Genomic DNA, 18,636 nt, shown 5'->3' on the forward strand with positions numbered 1-18,636 from the left:
ATTGGAATCATTGAAGCAAACACGCGCAAAAAGAGCAGAGGAAAAACGTCAGAAAGATTTGCATGCGGTCACATGTTTGATCTCTTCACACATTTTCTTTATTAATAAAGATTTTCTCGAACAGAATAATAATACTTTCACGAATAAAACAAGTTTCATAATTTAAACGCTTCATTAAAACTTTTCGACAAATACATGTACTAATTCGTTGCATTATTTATTACAACTTATTGCCTTAAGTAGATTTATAAACGCAATCACAGCATCATAGTGCGGACCCGTTCGAAAGTGAACGCACTCTGCGATCACTAGTAGTAGTAGTAGTTTACTCAGCCTTTTCATCACCGACATACGTGTTACAAAGTGTACATCTAGCTTGGTTACTTATTTTATACCGATACAGCTAACCGAATCATATGGGCCGCGCGTGAATGACTTCACATCGGATGAGGCGCTGCAGTCCTCCGGATGTATCCGCCGAGAATATCTTCGATCGACCATCCATTCAACGAGCACACGTTGCTCGATATCGTTTGGTTCACGAAGAAGCCGAGGAAGAAGATCAAGATACCGCACAGCATCATGCGCCACGATATGTTTCTCAAACGGAAGACTTGTGACGATCGAACGCTGAAAAAGGGAAAGGGAAACTGAGATGCGATGTTGAGACAAATATGGTAAGAAAAACAGGAAATCGAAGATCGTTACAGTGGTCTGCTACAATCTGGATCGGCGTTCTTGTTGAGTGCGAGATGCTCGGCAGAAGTTTCCTCTTTCTCATTTGACCAGATCTCGTCGACCACAGTACAGTTTATCACACTTTTGCTGTTGCAGTGGCTCAGTCGTAGCATATTGTTATTCTCCTCCGTCGAGCTGCGCCGAACTTCCGCCTGCTCGAAGATACCTCGAAGTTCACCGATGCTATTGGAACTGCTGCTTTCATTTAATGCAGAAAAATATTGAATATACAAATGTTTGTCACGTTTTTTTTTAATTTAAATTTTGTTTTTGAATAATGATACAAACTCGGTACGATTCAACTTTTCGACTTCCCACTTCGGAGACTCGGAGGTGAAGGACGGTCTTCTGAGAGTCATACGTCCAGAAACGGAGTTTCGTTGCCTCACAGTATCCTACATCGAACACATCATCGATAAAAAATATAAATAACGCGAAGAGAAAAGTGGAAACAGCCGCGATAGTAGCCAATGTAATAGCCAATAGTGGTATTGATAAAGCTGTGCATCACACTTGTGTTAATAGCACAAAAATATAATAAAATACCCTGTTGATACCAAGCCACGGAAACAAGAATTCAAAGTTAAAACAATAAAACAACAAAATTGATTGCCTTTATCACATCCTGTGCGCCCATCGGTCGAGACATTGTAGCTATGCTAGCTCGTCTCCTAGCCATCTAGAAAAAGAGAAGTTGACGGAGAAACATACCGATTAGTCGGGTGGCAAAAACTCATGGAAATGAGGGTGCAAGCCGTGAATGTGAATGCCAAACGAATTTCTGCGCAACTGAACAAACGTGCGAATGTGCATCGACGAAACGACATAACGAGATGGAGTGTAACAAAGTTTAAATGTGCAATGGAAAAACAGCAGCGGATAAGCGGTGGACATAAGAATCTTTCAATGTTTTCGAACCATCATTGACGAGCGATTATTGACGGGTGTACTGCTCCTGTATTTAATCCGAGGCAGATCGTCGCCCAACTCGGCCGAGTTCTCCTCTATCACTATGTTGTTTTCTATCAGGATCCGTCTAGAAATGAGCGTGCACTGTCACTAAACATTATCACATTGTTGACCAGAAAACGGGGGAAGGAGGCTTAATCTGACTCGACTAAAGTATTCCCGCAAGAAACGTCTATCTGAAAGTATCACTAACTGCCGTTGGAAAGTAAAAAGTCGCTTTTCAAGTATTCAAATAAATTAATCGCTAATCGTTGAATAGTGGAAAAGAAGCACAATTTTCCTCGCAACATCGAATTTACAAAACGAATTAATCGCATTGCGAATAGGGGAAGTGATAAACCTGACCCTCACTTAGTCTCAGCGATATTCGAAGCCAGCTTCTCGCAGCGGGACTGCAACACCTGGAGGTACCTGTCGGCTAGGAGAACAGCCCGGGAGACCCTAAGCTCCTGGTGTACGGCACCCAGAGTCTCGGCCACGCAAGATACCCTGTGCGCGCAGCGCGCGATCATGTCCAACTGATGCCTGACCCGCTCCACCCGCTCCACGGATTCCCTGTCCGTGCATAGTGGCGCAAGATCCTGATGTTACGCAAAATTCAATCCCTTCAACGAACCCTGGAGAGAACTAGACTACCAACTACGAAATCTGACACGGAAACTTCGCGATCTCTCGATTTTATACGACTCTCTCGGAAGCAAGTGTCGATAAGCGACGAAATATTTTCATTTCGCTTGCCTGAATGTCTTGCTGCATCTTTTGCACCTCGTTGGAGAGATTTTTTTCAGATTGGTCGCGTTGCCGAAGCGACATCGCTACCCTTCGTGGTAGGGTCACCCTATCTGTGCAGAGGCACAGCGAGAACGCTATGTACCTCTTCTACAATAAGAGTAGCATGGAGTAATCGTCTAATAATGTCTTAAATTTTTATAGCGCGTTTAATTACCTGCAGTTCGAGCTCGTTCAGATTCTCCCTGAAAAAAGCACATGAATTATTCAACAATAATTTAAAATCATGTAAATGCTGAATCAATTTCTACCCACTTGTTGCTTAACTCCGTGTCTGACAAGTTGGCTATTCCGAATTCCTGCAGACGAATATCCGTGAGACTTGGGAAGACTCTTGGTTGATTATTCTCTCGCTGAATCGGGGCTATACCTTGAGCACTATTATTCCGTTCGCAATGGCACTCTTGCGGGCACTTGAGCTCACCTTCCGACAACGACCTCCTGGCAATTAGCAGCCGCTGTAACGACAAGAACAACGTTCTTTTTACAATACTAATGTACAAGAGTGATACGCGTGAAGAAATCACGATCTGTGTTTGACGATACCGTTTACCAAAATTGGTGAAAGTCCATCATATAAATAACTCGTCAGGATCTAATGACTTTTAAGTGCGATGGAAGAAAATAGGTATGAGCTCATTTGCCTTAGTTGTTGACCACCGCCGATTAACAATCACTGCATATGCACGAATAGGGGAGTTCGTAACGATAAAAGTAGTTAACTTGGCACAGATCGCACTTCCAGTAGTAATGTGACCTTCGTTCTTGCACAGGCGTTATCACGTTTGGATAAATACTATCAGGGAATAGCGCGAACGTGTAAAAACTGCACGTGCTGCAACACACACTGCGGCGTAATTGTAATACTGGGAAGATCAGGATAAATAATTACAGGCTCGGACAAGTTCGCGAGGTTCTTCCACCTGACTCAATTAAGAAGGATTATTATCGTACGTCTGCTTGGCAAATGATTAATTATCATCTGTGAATACATCAACAGGCGTGCGAGGAGAATGGCGAACGCAGCGAGAGAATTTCGGCAGCCTTCTCTCCTCGCTTCGCTTCTCTAATATCTGTCGGGCGTTTACGCGGCACCTAAGGCAAATATTATTTCTCATATCAAACGAGATAGACCGCCGGATGTAAAAGGGGCACGTGCGTTTGACGTTGCCGCACTTCGATATAATATTTATAACTCCGTGGTATTCGGATGGAATCTCTCCCGCGCGTTAGAGTATAGTGATCTGTAGGCTGTAAAAAGTGCGCGGAGACCTCATCGCGCTGACGATGCACTTTGTGTGTGTATGTGTATGTACGTGTATATATGACGCCTGTTTGAGCATTTAAATTATTACATGTAATTTATTGACATAAATGCAAATCAGTCTATATTTCTTGTTTTATTATTAAATTTCTTCGTATAATGAATAATAACGGAGCGAATAAAGGAAAACAATAGTTACTTAATGTGCAATACAATTTGCATAATGCAATTAATTAAGTTAAAAATGATCGGGGAAAAATGCGTAACGTATGTGATTCTGCTGCACTGGCTTGTGCGAAAACGCGTAAACACGTGAAGTGCGCAGAAAGGTGATCGACTAAATTAGCGCGTTAACGATGGAAAGGTAGTCGAAGCTTTAGTCAGCCGCGTGATCAGGGCGTGAAAATCGTCGCAGACGAACGTATAAGGTAGAAACTCGTCAGCAACCTTGCCGCTGGGATATTTTCGTCACAAATGTATATGATTGTACGGCGTAACTATGCCGATAAAAGTTAATATAAGCGAGTCTGTAAACAAAAAAAAGCGCTGATCACACGTACGTGGCTGCTCATGCAAAAAAAAAACGACAGAACGTATCGACGCCGTAAAATATTTATGGAAGCAATTGACAGGTAAACGTGGAGTTACATGCGATTAAATGCAAATGATCGCTAAGAAGCGTTCCCAGATATTTTCACAGTAAATATGAGCGTTCCATCATGTGTCTATGACGGGAGAATTTATTGGCAAAGCTTTAATAAATCCCAATAAATGCAGAAGCAAAGCCGCGGCCAGTCGACGACAAATTAATTATTGCGTCGTTTAACGCAAGCTGAAAGCAACTGAATACTTAAAGATATATTCATATATATAAAGATAGTATAAATTTTTCCTGGCTTAGACATTCGACATTCGTTGCTTGCTTATTTCCACTTATTTTCTATTCGCGTTCAGCGTCTGAACTGACGAGCAGCACAAAGAAAACAGAAAGGTACTATTTTTTTTCATATGAATAAATTATCATAAAATATACGAGTTCCACAGCTTCTTTCTTCCGCGCGAGTTTACGACTAAGCGCATAAAAATCGCGGCTGCTTACTCGTCAACTGCTCGCTGCAGTTTATGGATATTGGACTAATGATAGCGGACCTAGCAAGCTAATAGATCGCATGTCAGCAAGAGGGAGATGATTACGACAATTTGTACGATTAATTAACGTCAATCTATCATCGCGGATTTATCATCGATCGCCGATTGTTCGCCTGCGCAGCAATAATTATCGATATCGAGGATCTTAATTGCACGGCTAGATTAGCCACGATTGCTCCAGACATCCGCGTGTTAAGACGTCCCTACAGAGCTCAATGCATCAACTCAATTGCTTCCATGCAACTGCGATTGAACACTTGTCGGCGCTCGTGCTGCACGCAGCCAAACGCGCTATTCCATCCAATTCAATCCAATCCGATGGCGCCACGAATTAAATCGCTCCTCAGCCTTCCCAGCGTTCCTACGTACAAGCTTTCCCAGAAAATACAGCGGTTCGGTGTTTAATTGTGATTGAAAGTACGATTCCGCGCAGCACGTGCGCTAATTGGTCATTCCACACGCTCTCTACCAACCTGCCGTCTCTTCTTCACGTCCTTGTCGTGCGTTTTTTCATCCTTCTGAGCGTTCGTGTACGGTGCCACCCTCGTAAAGGTCGAATCCCTCGACAACGTGGACGACACGGCACTGGCAGCTTTATCGACCTCATCTGCGGATTTCTCGTCGATAAATCGATCACCGGCTGCCGACGCCGCCGCCTCGCACTCGCTGTCCGAACCGAGTGAACTGTCTTCGCGACTCGACATTTGGTTGTCGACTGATCGCTCGACTCGCGGCCGACTCTCGCTGCTGGCTCTCAGCACGCTCACTTGAGAGTGGGGACCCTCTGAATCCGCGAATTTCGCTGAATCTGCAAAAGAAAGTAAAATCGTCGAATTAATAAAAAGGAGCGGCTCGAGAGAGGAATCTTTCTCGCGATGTTTCCTCCCGAGATAAACGTAAGACTCTTGACTCAGACATGTGCGACGAAAAAGTCGTGTATACGTAAGGATAATAAAGACGTTATCAATATTGCACCTTGATCCTCGCAATTCTTGGATATCTATGTTATTATGTTCGTTATTAATTAATAAGCGTGACGTGCTATACAATCTGCGTATCTTGATCTAATTGAGATCATTTTACTGCCGGATAAAAAGAGCTCATTACCGTCAGATTGATATTTACCTGACCGATCATGCGGGATTAGGCAAGACGGTGTTAACTGTTCCTGCGTCAGAGTCGCTGAACGCGATTCGATCTCGAGTGGTACGCTGTCCAACGTATCGCAATTGTCCACTTCAAAGAATGTCGAAGACGAGCACACGGAAGAGGCATTGTCGTTTTCCTCGCGTCCACCAGCGGAAGAAGCGCAGTCGATGGTTCCATTTACATCGTTTTTACCTTCTTGCGGAAGAATCAAGCGCGTGGGGGCTAAGTGAATTTTTCTGGGTACTGCTTGTTCGGCCAGCGGTTCATCCTCCAACTGGCTATTCCGGAATTGTTTCTGCGGCGTGGAGTCATTCGAGGAATCGCTCTCGTTCTTCGCGTTGCGGTAACCATGATTGAACTGATAATTAAACAAGTTATTTTCATCCTTCTCGTCGATCTCGTTGGTTTGCGCGGCAGAGTTGCTCGTGGATTGCCTCACCGCGAAATCGGATCCCTGATTTTCGCGCGAGTCCTGCACCGCCACCACGTCGAACGATCGACAATAGACCGAGATCTTCCTGCGGGGACTCGTCGACTTGCTCGCGCTGCTCACTTCCGGTATCTGGGAGCTCTTGCTGTTCATCTCGCTCGATGCGATCTTGAACGCCTCCGCATTCACTTGCAAGATACTCGAAATTCGCGGCATTTCGCGTGGATTCTCTTCAAGATCAATCAATTTTTCTTGGTCGGGAACGTCCCCTGGCTCCGTAACGAATTTTTTGTCTTCCTGTTTTAAGCCATCACCTTGCGCGAACAAAGCGTCGGAAGTGTTTGTTTCTGAACTTTGACAGCTGGAGTAGTCTTCCGTGCTCAACGAAGATGGCTGCAAGGCTTGAGAATGCGACGGCAATGTATGTACTGATCGATGCCTGTTAACAAAATAGTCAGTTCAAATGATGACAATCTGGCTATTAATAAAAAACTTAAAAAAGAAAACTTTAATACTCTCTTGTTATATCTCGTTTTATTCTTTTCCATATTTTGTGGTAAGTAAATAAAGTCATATGTGATAAGAGCAAATTCAACAAAAGCTGTTGAAACGTTATACACTTCATCAGAAACAATTTTACACAACTCGACCTTGAGTTTCCGTACGCCGACGACTGATCCTTGCGAGTCGTAAGCGAGTTAAGGGTGTCCTCGATGATCTCGTTTAGTTCTTCAACAATCGGATCGATGATGCGACTATTCCTGAATGTTTTTATAACTCTCAAAAATGGGTCACTGTCGTTGTCCTTATTGCTTTCCACGCATTGAGGAGTTATCGGCCACAGATCCGTCTTTGCTTTTGCAGACGGCTGGCTAGAATAACGGTTAATAACAAAACTTAGAAAAAAAAATATAAGAATGTAACAGCTAATTGCATTTCACGTTATTAATGTCTTGAATAACTCACTCAATATTAAATTAATTGTATAGTTTTTACGGAGTTGCGTCTTTAATTTGTACACATTAGCGACAATCCATTTCCACGCGATAACGGGCGAGAATCTGGTGCCAAGCAATTTCAATAAAAGCCGACGTCGAAAACGCAGATTCTTGCGTAATGCGAGTCTGTTAAAATTTTAATAACCTTGAGGTTCGTAGAAGCGAATCGTGCCGAGCAAATTCGAAGGCGAGAAGAACATGTAGAATCATAAGAATGTTTTTTAGTCTGCTTATGTAATTGGGAAAAAATGTCATCGATGTAATGATCAACGGGCAATAGTCAGAAAGTTTCTACATAATTAAGACTGAGCGCAGAAACTGAATGTGAAATAGTCTCTTATTCGCCTTCTCGTGTTCCGCGGACTACGACGATTCCTCCACATATATGCCTGCAAATGAGGTCAATTTCGATGACATAAACAATTCGTGCAGATTACGGGGGATGGCTAATTAAAACCGCCGCATGTGCGCATTGATTGAACGCGGTGATCGTGCCATTAAAGCGACAGATCAAACTGTCCTTGCTACGCGCGATTGAAGTCAACGTTACATCAATGTTACTTACTGTCTGCGTCTTATCGTTAAGCTCGCATTACGTTCCCAATTATTTTCCTCAATTATTTTCGTTTCGTAATTCGACTCCTCGCGAATTTACTTTAGAGAACGACAAACTGAATCAACCTCGCTGAAATTTTAGTAGACCGATTGAAGACCGCGGTATAACGTTAATAATTTTACACGCGCGACCAATTTAACGGAAATTATTTCTCAATTTTTGTTTAAGGGAACGAACCATTGCGATACGTGAGATATTATTTTTAGGACGTTTGGAACGCTGCACTAGCTTCCAAGGTATCGACACGCGCCGCGAGAAGGTCCGGAGTGAACTGATTGCACCCGTCCGGTGAATCAAGGTGCCCCTGGCGGTGCCGTCGTCTCTCCGCACGGCACGTAAGTCACACTAGGTGATCTGCAGGATGCATTTCTTAAGAAATCTCGATGGCGATCAACGATAATCGCCCATAAAAAAAGACATAACAATATATTTGAAAGACTGTGTTATTCTTGGTGTTTGCTCGACTGAAAGATTGAAAAAGTCCGAGAGATAAATATTCAAGAACGTTATTCTGCCGATATGTCCACTCGTGGTAGCAGTCCTCCATATCTCGCGCATATTTTTCTAAACTATAAATCATTATTTACGATAACTGTTGCCATTGCTTAAGTGCATTTATGAGTTTTACGCTCAATTTTCCTAAACTTTGTGTTTTTTTAAATTGATTTTTTTATCCAAAAATTCGGGAAAAAAATTCAAGTTTTAAATATGCTCAAATTTGCAAATCACGAAAAAATAAAACTGAAAAAGTGAAAAATTCTTTCAGCGAATTAAGTCGGCTGACGAGAAATTCATTGCTGTGCGATGCAGCTGGAGATCGGAAATCATGATTGACGGTAAGGCGAGATCCGGGGCAGCCCGGTTATTTTTGCATGGAGTGTCATTCGGGAGCGTTGTCATATATTCACGCGCGAGAAACACGGGACGGAATCCTGCTATTTTTATGGGAAACCCTGAGAATCCGCCTGCTACGTTAAGACCCTGATCCAGATATCCGAGTCAGTCATTAACTGCGGAAATCGAGGTGATATTTCTTCGTTTATGCGATGTGTGTGCATCACGCCCGGGATTATTACGTCGATTATCGCTGAATGACTTTCACAAAAGACCCAGCAGCACGACTTACACGCAAGGTTTTTTGCTTACATGTAAAAAAAGGAAATTTGTTGTAACAAACTCGCAATATTTTTCTTCCGGGTATTAATATATCTTCCGGGTAATAATCATATCTTCAACTCCGTTTACACAATACGCCAATGAGTAACTCCACGCACAGACACGCAAGTGTTCGTGTCATTACGTTCCGCCTGATAAAAGTATCACTTACGCGCGTGCCAGTGCGTCGTGGAAATTAGAGACACCGAATTGGTGCAGATTCTCGGTTGGGTTTGCCGCATCGGCTCGAAGCAGCGTGCTCGCATCCTCGGTGCTCCGCTTCGTGATCTCTTCGGTCGCCTGCGAAAACAAGATTGCGACTTGCTCAAGTCCAGATAAGATCGGCGAGGCGTATGAAAGAACCGAGGAGAAAAGAAAAGAAAGACCGTGAACGTAGAATCGGCGAGCATGTGCAGCGCTTTGTCATGAAAATCGACGTTTACCGCGTACAATGTGGTCATTTGATAAAATGATAAAATTCGGCAAGTAAAATGACATGCGTGTCATCGCGTCAGGTGATCACCCGAGTACGCCTTTTTCAAGTCGGCGATTCGTTCGCGCGCGGTGAAAGAATCTCAATACAGAGGCGCTATTTCGCCCAGCAACTAACCATATGCAGCAGGAAAGCTATTTTGTGCTCCAATGCTTCAATACTACGCGTCTTAGCATCCGCATCCTGAGAGTCCGACCGAGGTACAGCGTTAGAAGAGCCCCGCATGGTAACGAACGCTTGTACAACTCTAAAAGTAAATCACAGATAATGCGTAAACGAGATTTGATTTTCTAATCGTACGAGGAGAGATTCATTAGCAAAGATTAATGACTTCTCTAGCTGCTCCGATATCGCAGAAATCGCAGTGTCATACTGTTCCAGTTCCTCTTCGAGCTCCAGTTTGCACGATTCGTTTTTGCTGCATTCGACTGCAAAACCCTGGAATGTATAAATGTAATTGTATGATAATATAAAAATTTATAATCAATCATTCGTTAAAAAATCCATTCCATTAAGCCGATCGAGCGATAAGTCGACTGATTTTATCATACTATTAGTTGTAATTAATTGTATCGCGTGTTAAGGAAACGCCTAACGAGATAAACGTTTCCGCTTACCGAAGCTATCAATTCTGCATACAATGAATCTTGCCGCTCCACTTTCTCCGGTTTATAAGGTGTGCTATGCGTACAGCATCCATCCGTGTCCGGGATTGGCGATGTCGAATTCTGTAAATAGATCCAATTATAATTATCAAACGAAAGATCATTTGTAATTTATATTTTTATCATCATGTATATATATAACTGATACTTTACCCCTTCTCCATTAAGAAGCGACGATTGTAGCTCCACGTTTTCGTCCACAAGCTGACGATTTTTCTCGCGTAAATTCTGCAATGCACGTTTTTTTTTACAATATTGCGATTTAAGATCGTGCAAAATGAATTTTAATTTTTAAACTTACACGAATCGTAAATTCGTAGGTGTCCTTCATATTGCTACTCGCATCCTTCAGTTCGGTCACTGTGACTTTCAGCTGCTTACACTCGTCTTCCCTCTCGTTGAACTCTTCTTGCAGTTTAGTGATTTGTCTTAGGCAAATTACCTTCTCCTTGCTGATCTTTTCCACTTTATCTTTTAAAGACGGTATAGCTTGCACCTTATTTATTTGTAGACCAAACGAAAAGTTAAAAAATTCAACATAAACAATTCCTCACAACTGAGTATCGTAAAGTTATTCAGATATTATTACACGCAAAAATACATAAAAATACATTCGGTAGATATAAATATATAAATTCAAAGTAAAAATGTTAAATAAATCTGACAACTAAATTTCATAAAGTAATAAATAAATAAAAAAATATCGCAATTATCAATTATACCTCAATTTCCGCGGCTTCCAATTGTTTCAACAAATCCTTATATTCCTTTGTGGACCTTCGGAGAGCCGAAGCTAAAGTCTTCTCGTTCCTCATCGCTTCATTCAGTTTGTCCCTCTGCTCGTCGTTCTCCTTTTCCAGTTGCTGGCACTTCTGAATGTAACGATCTCTGGATTGATAAAGCGCACAATTAGCATAAACAGAAATACCACAAGATTCTTACTCGCAAACAATCTTTCGGCGCCGAGTGGGGCATACGTACAACTGTTTCTCATTAATGTTACACTGCAGTTTGAGAGTCTCTATCGTCGCCTCGTGCCGCTCGAGCTCGTCGCGGAGGAGCATGTTCTCATCGTTGACTTCTCGGAGCCTCATACGAAGCTCCACTTCGATGACATCTTTGTCCATGTCCATTGTCATCGACGAGTCTGCGTCGTCTATGATGCTACGACAATTTGCATACGTCACGTTATCCGTGTGGTCATTGCCGGCCATTGTGTGCGTGCAGAAAAAACAGTTATTACTATAAATGACGCGACATACGACATCTCGATTCTCGCGCACGTACAATTTGTTTTTATATACGTACTTAATATACATATGTTAAAGATCAACATATTTTTTCAAGGGTTTATAATCCGATTAACTCAACCGCCACGAAACGAGCAAATACATCTTCACGTAATTAATAGCTCGATAAATCGAACAACTCGGCTCTCCAAGCTCGATAAATTAAATAACTTTTATTATATTCAGTAAAAAAATATTCAAAAATAAATATCAAAATATTCAAATACATCTTAAATTCGTATTGCAATAATCTCGCAACGCAATACAGGCCACAAAGTTTCCCCACTTACTTCTTGTGACGATCACAAATCATAATCGGTCAAGTCAACGTCACGGCGTAGAATTGAATGCACTATTACCGTCGTAAACGTGCCAGCATCGCGATAAACTCGGAACTTCGGAGTTCGCATTAATATCTGGGGATTTACGTTTGTTTGCTCGCGATTAATTAAATCGCCGTGTTTATTAACAAACGTGCACGCGTGAGAGTCGCACAAGCAGATCAGAACGCAACAGAAGGAATTTCAAAAGCAGATCGGCCGAGACTCCTCTCGTCTATTTACAGTCGCGAAAACCCAGCGTACGTTAACAGGAGCACCAGATACGATCACCACGGTAAACCGCGGCTCCAAACCCACCGCACGCGAATTGCACAAGAGATATCGCGATTTCCAGCTGCCACATACGCGCGCGTTGCGTCGCGCGAGTAACACCTGTGCTCACGATCTCCGTCGCAACCGAGAGATCGGCTTCTACGGCGACCGACAACCGGACTGTCCGCTGCAAAGAGAAGGTAGGAACGCGCGAGAAACACTCTTTTCATTAACTTGTCAACAGGATATCGTTGTCCATCCCGCGCTTGCATGACTACGTTCGAGAGGCCGGACGATCCTCCAGGAAGAGAACGAGATTTCGGCACGCGTATGTATGTATTTCTCCAACCGACAATTGCGGCGACAATTGGGCCTCGCCGTCCAACCGCTTATCGCGACCTGCGGCGGATAACACGCGAGCGAGTAATGACATGTAAGCCGATCGCCGGCGTGTACGTACACACGCGGACAGGTAAATGTTAACGATCGCGTACGTGGTAAACCCGTAAATGCGACGACCTGACGTGTGTGCGTGTGTCCCAGCAGACTGCAAAAATTCGACGGAACCGGAGTAAAAAATGAAGTCAATTTATATCGTGCTCGATCGCGCGGTGGTCTTCGATGCGTGACGCAAACAACATGCATCTCAAGCTCGACGAGAATTAATCTGCCGCCATCGAAATGCGGAAGTTTGTCTCTTTTTTTTTTAATTTCTTCGAGTCAATCGTGAGATATAATAACGATAATAATTTCCCCGTTTGCAATTTGCTTTACGCTCGCGCAACCTCGCAAAATCGCCCGAAGTGCCACTACGAGGTGGCCAATTTCTTTTTTTTTTCTTGAAACGCGTTATAATATATGCGCACGGCCGTGTTGCTTTCTGCAGATTTATAGTAATAAAGAAAGCTTCGTCTACTCTACGTACTAGACTCTTTCCTGTGCATTATTATTGCCGTCTTGCAAGGACGGAACTTGCTGCGCCTTCGTGATCCAACATTTCGTCGCCTGCTTGAACTGCTGCAGACTCACGCGTCCATTCGTCGACGCTGCGACCAGGCACTTCCACAGCTCCACCAGATTATCGATTCTGTTAATCAGGATTGGCGCAACATTAGGACTCGTCGTGATCTTTCTGCAAGGATCGATACGTACGGTACGCGATACTCGCGCAGGCACACACTGCTCGGAAATCCGCACGATCACACGCGATATCACAACGATTTCGGGTTTTTACTACTACATTCGTGTATTAAATTGTACACGTACACAATTATACACACGCACACAGGCGCGCATAAAAAAAACACGCTGTCTGAGAACGCGACGTGTGCTTTCTTTACACTCTGTGCAACTCTCGTGTATATCGCCGCGCTATCGGTTAGAGCTTAAAGCTGTGCGCTAAGCCGTGGATCGCGCCCGTCCTTGTATCGATCGATGGACATACACACATAATTTGTTTCTAGTTGGTTGCGGTCGCGTTACGTTCGATCGCATGTCAACATTGGCGAACGACGCGTCTCTCTCGCACAGCCGCAATGTATGAGAAATAGGATCATCCGACGAGACCCTACTTACGACCAGCTCCGCAATTGGTTCTTGATATACTCGACGATTCTGGAGACCGGTACATCCTCGCCTATCGATACCGTCGAGTCCGGCGATGTTGACACCGACATAGAGGCCTCGCACTCCACAAATATCTGCTGTAAGACTGAAAATCGCAGACCGTATTATTGTTCACTTCGCGATCACTATTAATCAATCTCGATAAACGAGAATTTGAGTCCTCATTTAAGAAAATGTATCATCAGTTTAATCGTTTCTTAGATAGTAAACAGAAGAAAAACTTCCTGTCACAAGTGAGAAAAAAAAGTGTGAACAGAAATTTGATAACATTGACTTCTCTCTTGCACCACGATGTCACTTATTGCGGGGCGTTCGGGGGAAATCGTGACTTGGGGATTTTAAATGCGAATAAATTACGACTCGAGAATTGATTAGCGATACGAAACTCACCGTTCTCCAGTTCAGCCTCGTTCACTCCCATGACGCGAGTCGCGGACATGATTGGAGGCTGCTGATTTCAAGCCGCTTGGAAGTACACGCGATGCGACTTGGATCTTGTCACGCCGATGGTTGTCCACGTTGCGATGCAAAGATCCCAACGCGATCGACACTAAAAAGTCAGGATCAGCCGGGATAAGGAAAAATTACCTCGCGACGGGGGAGAGGCAGACACGAGCGAGTACATACACGCGCAGCTCTTGAAGTCGTCCGTTTACATTCACCGCAGCGATTCGTATCTGTCGGCGGCGGCGGTGGAATTGTGTCGCGGAACGCGAATTTATCTCCGCAACGCGAGGAGGCAGCGAGGAGGGTTTGCACGTGCAAACAATCCAGCGGCGAACACCGCGAATTCATTTGTTCGTCCGACTACACTTCCGCCTGCACTTTCCACTCGGGTCGTGCAGATCGATCTTTCGGAAGATACGAACATCGATTCACCGTGGAAGATAAGGGTTCGTTTACTTCACCGTTCGAGAGTTTTATTTACGAAGAAACCGTCCCTCCGATTTGCAGGGAGTATTATCGAAACGAAAACTTCGTTTCGCCCGCCTTCGAATCGCACGATTTGAAATGAAACTACACCTATCCCGCCGTAGGAGTGTACTGAAATCTTTAAATTCTTCGGCCGAGTAAGTGGAGGCTCCTAGCGGAATTTCGTGGAACTAATTGAGAAGATATCCTTTCGCCTGATCCCCGCAACGCGTTTTACAAATGCTGAAATGTGTGGAACGGCAACCCGTCCATCGAGAGATTACGATAGCACTATAGCTGCAGGCGTAGAGTTTATTGAATGCTCAATTAGTTCCAGAAAATTCTGCTAGAAGCCTCCACTTACTGCTTTAGAGTGAAAAGTGAAATAATTAAACTACTGTGCAGCTTTTTCTTTATTTTTAAAATAATAGATAAATTTTTAAAAGTAGTACTTGATGATGGACAATGAATAATTTTAATTTGCAATTAACATGATTTCAATAAGTTAGGAAGAACTTGACTTATTTTGTTTCTGGCTATTTAAAATTAAATATAAATTAAATATGCTAAAATCAATTGCATAAAGATATCAATTTTTTATTCTTTTATTATTCCTATTTACTTAGGCTTTCCCTTGAAACAAAAATAAAATTTACGATGGAGCAACCTTGGTCTAAATATCTTAATAGATAGACGTATACATTTTGTATCAAAATAGATATTTGATTCTGTGCTTATTGTTAGCTGCAAGCTCTATCGCAGAATATATATCACAGTCCATACGTGTGCGTGTATATAATCGATCGTGTGTGTATGTGTATGTAACAATTATAAAATTTCATATATATTACAAAATTATTTGGTTTTCCTGTATCTGACATGCTTTAATGAATATATAATAGTGTGATGAGATACTCTTTTATATATAAATTATAAAATCCGAAAGTATATTTAATTATCTTTGTCATTTTTAGCTAACGAACATTAATTTATTTAAAATCTCACATATTAATATATTTTTCATCGGAATGAGCATAACTTAATTGCTTCCTATATACTCGTTGTTAAAAATCTATTAGGAAATGCATTACATTCCCCTTTCAGACCAGTTAATTGTAAAATATATTATCTTGTACTCCATGTTATAGAGCAGTTATGTCAATTGTATATTAAAATATGTACACACAATTATTAGAGGGAGTATTAATCGGTTCTCTCAGATATGTGTCATTATAAAATATTTTTCAGTATCTCCATCGGTACTTGCATCGTCTGGTCGTCAACAAGGACGATGTCGAACTTCTCCATAAACGAGTCTAAGCTTTCCTCCACCTGGAGAGAAATTAATCAGAAAAAAATTAATCGTCATGTATAATATTAACATGTTCGGTAACGCAGCAACGAGAATACTTACGCGCTCGTAAAGAAATCCTATTTTTAGGATCGTCTTGATGTTCTCTATTCGCTGTGTCATGTCGGCGTCGCCGATCGTGTCGCCCATTAGCAACACGTTGTGCCTTTCTTCGGATATCTCTTGATAATCCTTCGTCAGTGCGTACTCATTCTTGTTGAACGTGTGTATAAACACGTCGTTCTTAAATCCTTCCAGTTTGTTTCCGTTATACTTGAGAAAGTTGGAGATTACTTTCACGTTGTCAAAGAGGACATTGTGAAATTTCAATATAGCCTCTACCATGTCTCCCAAACCAGCACTAAACACTACAATCGGTACGTCCACAGTGTGAAGCTTCGTAAAAACGTCTACCGTACCATCACGCAGTATATTGTCGAACGTTTGGGCTATCTCCTCTAGTTCGAGAGAATTGAACTCAATGCCCTTTAGTAAATTGTGTGCAGCGATCATCCAGTCGAACATGGCGTTTGATTTTTCATTCAGTGACAGGTGTGGATCGATTTCTATAGGTCTGTACTTGTGATACAAGCGTATGGATTCGTCCGTGTAGCGTGGCGGTAACTGCTTAGATTTCTTAAACATACCTAGAATTAAATCTTGCTGTCATTTTGGATATTGGAAGTTGGAGTTGGAATTAAAAGAACATTATAAAACTTAATAAAATTAAAAAACATAATAAAAAATAAATAATGAAATAGAAACATTCATTTGTGTTTATCCAAACTCTAGGTATGTTTAAATGACTGAATCTCAATCTTTAGTAGCTCAAAACAGTTAATTAACTATGTTATAAAGTATATTATATAAGTTAATTAACTGTATCATAAAGAGAACATGTCATAATACATTTCACTCTTTATACGTAAATAGAACAACAACGTGCTTACCAAAACTGCTAAGAACATGTTTACCATCGATGTGTTGCTTCGTAAGGGTCAAGTCAAAGTCTGTGACTATCTACAAGGTAATCATAAGTTAACTAAGCATCGAAAGCGTGGTATGTTTCTCATAAAAAAGAAAACGAAAGCTAAATTAAATTACGTACCTGCAAATTATTCCTGCCACCTTGGAGAATAGCATTTATCGTTTTCAGCACTGCGACCTCGTCCTTCATATGCACATGCTTTAGCTTCAAAGCGGGAAACTGCAAGCAGAATGAATTTCGCAATGTTGCCCGGGAAACGTTACGTCACTGGCGAGAGCGGTGCAAATTACTCACGTTATCGAACGTGTATTCGTTCTTCATTGGAACTGACAATGTAAAGTCACGGGAAAGTGCGAAAGTACCGATGACAGAACGATGAAAAACCAGCTTCCCGAACTCTCCTACCATCCGACCAACGCGTTGCTGCGCGTGTCGAGTACTGCACGATCTGCACGTTTGCCAACCGTCAAATTGCTGCGAGCCGACGCCGACGGTGGACGCATGCTCACAAGTTCACTCTCCGCTGACAGTTGAACAGCCAAATTGAACAGTCAAAAACGTAGCAACCGATAATCATTTTGCAAATATTCGCGAGGATTTGACATAATTTTGCAAAGTTTTTATTTTATCTTATTAAACTGGAAGTTTTAAAGTTGTTCAATGTCATCGTTTTACTGCGATTGATTTGTCTCGCAATATTGACTTTCGCGATGGTCGAAAGCATTATTCCCATGGCGTCCGAGAATAGAAGCGATAGAAACATTTTTTTTGTTCAGTATAAATAAACGGAAAGGAACTTTAATGTTAATACGCAGAAACGACAGGCGATAACAATTGACGAGCGTTATTATCGATAAAGTGGCCTATATTATTATAATAACATCATGTGCGTCACTCGTCATGCATACGCATCCACGGTCAAAGCAGATCTGAGAATTCGCCCTTAATGCGCATCAGTGCACCCAACGTACGATTCACCAGCGTACTCTCGAAAGACGTGAAACACGTCCAAAAAACCTGCACGATTATTCAAAAGTTTCTGCACTCCAGCAATTAGTTATCAACAAACAGCGACAACAATAAATCGCTCCCGCCCGTGCCTCCCCTTCGACAAGCACACGCAACGGCAATTTCACGTGCAATTTGAAACCTTGCGTTTTCTCGCAGCGCGGTTCTCACGCGCTACGAAATGACACAGCGGCTCACTGCGCATGCGCGTCTAATCTCTCGATAGAATGACGTCATTCCTCGATAAACTTCGACCACGTCGGGCGGCCGGAGTGACGGAGGGAAGGGACGGACAGCGGGCCGGGCGGCCGTTGGTGGCCGCATCGTGGGTAGGGGGGACGGCGGCGGCGGGGGGACGTACTCGCGGAAACGTACACGTGTGCGCGGGCGCGCGCGCAAGTGTATGTGGCCTGTTCGGCGCGGCGGCGGCGGCGGCGGTGCGGTTGCTGGTGTG

The 18,636-nt window shown here is 42.8% G+C and overlaps 2 protein-coding genes and 1 long non-coding RNA gene across 9 annotated transcripts; 1 reads left to right on the forward strand and 2 right to left on the reverse strand.

Annotated features, from left to right (window-relative positions):
• Nucleotides 1–153: 153 nt before the first annotated feature.
• Nucleotides 154–15,290, reverse strand: LOC105283844. Of its 7 annotated transcripts, XM_011346930.3 has the most exons (24): nucleotides 14,551–15,290; nucleotides 14,314–14,473; nucleotides 13,873–14,008; nucleotides 13,223–13,384; nucleotides 11,397–11,579; nucleotides 11,138–11,303; nucleotides 10,717–10,911; nucleotides 10,569–10,643; nucleotides 10,368–10,478; nucleotides 10,082–10,188; nucleotides 9,868–9,997; nucleotides 9,430–9,557; nucleotides 7,139–7,360; nucleotides 6,035–6,927; nucleotides 5,383–5,717; nucleotides 2,752–2,954; nucleotides 2,654–2,681; nucleotides 2,446–2,586; nucleotides 2,059–2,288; nucleotides 1,657–1,774; nucleotides 1,352–1,417; nucleotides 1,027–1,133; nucleotides 709–933; nucleotides 154–630 (listed from the first exon to the last, which is right to left on the reverse strand). In XM_011346930.3, exons 2-24 carry the CDS (start codon nucleotides 14,360–14,362, stop codon nucleotides 438–440), a joined length of 4,203 nt encoding a protein of 1,400 aa, XP_011345232.2. In that variant the 5' UTR covers nucleotides 14,363–14,473; nucleotides 14,551–15,290; the 3' UTR covers nucleotides 154–437. The 7 variants fall into 7 exon arrangements, 6 of the variants coding, with proteins under 6 accessions (XP_011345232.2, XP_011345233.2, XP_026824620.1 ...); XM_011346931.3 differs by lacking the exon at nucleotides 1,352–1,417 and having other exon boundaries at nucleotides 14,314–15,290; XM_026968819.1 differs by lacking the exons at nucleotides 14,314–14,473; nucleotides 14,551–15,290 and having other exon boundaries at nucleotides 13,746–13,885.
• Nucleotides 13,359–14,182, forward strand: LOC113561734. The gene is made up of 2 exons (XR_003406409.1): nucleotides 13,359–13,450; nucleotides 13,761–14,182. It is a non-coding gene; the product is annotated as an uncharacterized LOC113561734 (long non-coding RNA).
• Nucleotides 15,291–15,435: 145 nt separating the features above from the next.
• Nucleotides 15,436–18,289, reverse strand: LOC105283845 (7-methylguanosine phosphate-specific 5'-nucleotidase). The gene is made up of 5 exons (XM_011346935.3): nucleotides 17,469–18,289; nucleotides 17,295–17,393; nucleotides 17,137–17,206; nucleotides 16,250–16,833; nucleotides 15,436–16,167 (listed from the first exon to the last, which is right to left on the reverse strand). The coding sequence occupies exons 1-5, from the start codon at nucleotides 17,580–17,582 to the stop codon at nucleotides 16,066–16,068; spliced, it is 969 nt and encodes a 322-aa protein (XP_011345237.1). The 5' UTR covers nucleotides 17,583–18,289; the 3' UTR covers nucleotides 15,436–16,065.
• Nucleotides 18,290–18,636: the final 347 nt, after the last annotated feature.

Source organism: Ooceraea biroi, chromosome 4, assembly GCF_003672135.1.
Source record: "Ooceraea biroi isolate clonal line C1 chromosome 4, Obir_v5.4, whole genome shotgun sequence".
Classification (NCBI taxonomy): Eukaryota; Metazoa; Arthropoda; class Insecta; order Hymenoptera; family Formicidae; genus Ooceraea; species Ooceraea biroi.